The 1,087-nt window shown below is 46.2% G+C and overlaps 1 protein-coding gene across 1 annotated transcript; it reads left to right on the top strand.

Annotated features, from left to right (window-relative positions):
- Window positions 1–7: 7 nt before the first annotated feature.
- On the top strand, window positions 8–875 carry LOC108357641 (protein trachealess-like). The gene is made up of 3 exons (XM_017608713.1): window positions 8–27; window positions 156–303; window positions 362–875. Exons 1-3 carry the CDS (start codon window positions 21–23, stop codon window positions 873–875), a joined length of 669 nt encoding a protein of 222 aa, XP_017464202.1. The 5' UTR covers window positions 8–20.
- Window positions 876–1,087: the final 212 nt, after the last annotated feature.

The following is a 1,087-nucleotide window of genomic DNA, read 5'->3' on the forward strand; positions in this document are numbered from 1 at the left end:
TCCGGTTGAGAAAAAGCCACATGGATCGTGAGTGTCACTTGTTATTTTTCATATCTTAACATTTTTTTATATATCTGATATTTATTATCTACATTACCTTTAGCAAATAATGGACCGTAATTCAATAATCACAATTTTAATTCATTGTATTTCAGTGATCGAGAAGGGCCAAGTCCTTACAGGTTATTTTCGGCTGATGAATAAGAATGGCGGCTACACTTGGCTACAGACCTGCGCGACAGTTGTTTGCAGTACGAAAAACGCAGATGAACAAAACATTATATGCGTGAACTATGTCATTAGGTGAGATCTCGTAAGACCGTGCCTTGTCTATTTCAAAAATGTCTATTTCTTTTTGCAGTAATCGAGAGAATGAGAATCTCATATTGGACTGCTGCCAGTTGGAGCCCAGTGTGGACTGTATTAAGCACGAGGAGCTTGGCACTGATAAGAATTCGGGTTCACCAAGTGGCGATGCCGCACCCGAAGGTCAAGCGGGAGTGGGAGGAGACACAAAATCATCATCTCCCAAGGCTGATGGAGATGGGCACCACCAGCGTCCCCGTGGGCGCAGTACGAACTCAGCGGCCAATACCAGCGCCAACAGTTTAACGTTAGTGAAAGATAGTCCAAATTCTGTAAACGTCGAAATGGAAAATACGGCGAGTTCCTTGCCGGTAACTGTAGCTACACCAGTGAGTACGCCCAATACAACAACAAAACGCAAACGAAAATCCAAAGCTTCCATGCAAATGGAAGATACCCCGGAAGCTAGTGCGGTTAGTACACCGGTGGCAGATTCACAGCCGCAATCCAAAATAGCAGCAATGGAGCNCGCAGCAGCAATCGCAACAGCAGCAGCAACAACATTCTGAGGCGTCAGTGAAAGATTTAGAAAATGCTATGTCGAAACACCTGCCTTCACCCGGAGTGAACGCCAGCGAGGCTACACCCGCTGCCACCGATTTTAGCGCCGATGCACTGTTGAAGCAACAACAACAACAGCACGAAAAAAGCAGCACAATTCAATGGATTGGGACACCGCACTATCAGCAGCCTGCCCCCATGCCAGCCACCGCACTACTAA

The sequence above is a fragment of the Rhagoletis zephyria genome, unplaced genomic scaffold (assembly GCF_001687245.7).
Source record: "Rhagoletis zephyria isolate East Lansing unplaced genomic scaffold, Rhagoletis_zephyria_1.1 Rzeph_scaffold_81631, whole genome shotgun sequence".
NCBI classification, from domain to species: Eukaryota; Metazoa; Arthropoda; class Insecta; order Diptera; family Tephritidae; genus Rhagoletis; species Rhagoletis zephyria.